General features: G+C 34.1%; 1 protein-coding gene across 2 annotated transcripts in view; it reads right to left on the reverse strand.

The window, feature by feature from the left end:
- LOC106535018 (fer-1 like family member 4) overlaps window positions 1-1,280 on the reverse strand; it is a gene marked incomplete at its 5' end in the record, with an annotated part of 15,349 nt that overhangs the window by 6,542 nt on the left and 7,527 nt on the right. For both annotated transcript variants that reach the window (XM_014031870.1, XM_014031869.1), the window contains 2 exon segments: window positions 281-381; window positions 540-579. In XM_014031870.1, coding sequence (XP_013887324.1) covers window positions 281-381; window positions 540-579 — 141 coding nt within the window.

A 1,280-nucleotide genomic window follows, 5' to 3' on the forward strand; every position in this document is an offset into this window, starting at 1 on the left:
TTATTACATAAAGTCTAATGTTACAACTACTGTAATCAGGGATCCCTTTAACAGTTTTATATTTGCTTGTTAGTCTGTCACTCTCATATTTGCAAAATACCGTGACATTTCCTTAATTATATAAGTTGTTTATTGTATGTATGCTTCTTTCAAACCTTATTATAATTTTTACAACAGTTTTTAATAGACTAAGTTTAATTTAGTACATATTATGTTTAAAGACTGATCTCTTTTATAACTAAATGTGCCAGAAAATGGATAACAGTCCATTGACTTCCACCTTCAGCGTGGCGATCTTCTTGCGTTTTGGCGGCTCGAGTTCAACCACCACAGCTTCCTCCTCCTCCTCTTCTATGTTCGCCATGGACAGATTAGCTCCATCTGTTCAACGTAGAAAACTTTATAAACACTGACCGTGAACGAGCCCCTTAACCCTGTGAAATAACACGGCTGAGTTTTCTGCACCCTCAGATGCACAAGTCTGAACAACTGAAGAAAAACCGGATGAGCTCATTAGTCCGCTTTGAGTAAATCAGTACCTGTCTCTGCTTGTTCGTCCATCTGCTCTTTCTCAGCAGCCTGCAGACACACACACACATACATCAAACTAACAGGCTGCATCAAGTAAAATGTCAAACGCACAACCAGACAAGCAAAAGAAAAACTGAAAACTTGACAAAGTTTACAGTGCRGTTATAATGCATCTCAAATTYCTACTCCCATTTCTGGTCAACGTCRTCATYTWAAYGCTCTTCCTATTTCTTAAAATTATGACTTTTATCTTACAGAAAACAAACACATGAACTTCCCATTTGGAAAATGTGTTTTTTCTTGTTAAAATGCGTCATTTTGCTTTTGTTTCCTGTGTGATTTAAGAACACGTTTATGTTGTTGATTTCATTTTGCTGCTCCCTTAGGGTCGCCACAAGTGAGCAAATTGATATATTGTTTCATCAATTAAAATTTTAAAAATTTTATGAGTTAATTGAATATCATAATCTGCATGCTTTTTATAAAGCTCATAAAAATGTGTTACCTTCAAACATTCAATCAAATTTTGTTAAGAGGGAAAGCTGCCATAATTTGAAGGAACTACAAATGTTTGTTAAACCAAAAACCGAACAAATTTGAAGGACAGATGCACTTCAGTAATATGGAATAATCTGGGCAATTATTATAAAAGCATTGGATCAATTAACTTTTTATTAAATAATCAAAGCAAAATTGTTAAAGAAATGTGAAATTGTTTAATTTGTATTTGTATGAGTCACTGTTTGAAG

Source organism: Austrofundulus limnaeus, unplaced genomic scaffold, assembly GCF_001266775.1.
Source record: "Austrofundulus limnaeus strain Quisiro unplaced genomic scaffold, Austrofundulus_limnaeus-1.0 Scaffold1339, whole genome shotgun sequence".
Taxonomy (NCBI): Eukaryota; Metazoa; Chordata; class Actinopteri; order Cyprinodontiformes; family Rivulidae; genus Austrofundulus; species Austrofundulus limnaeus.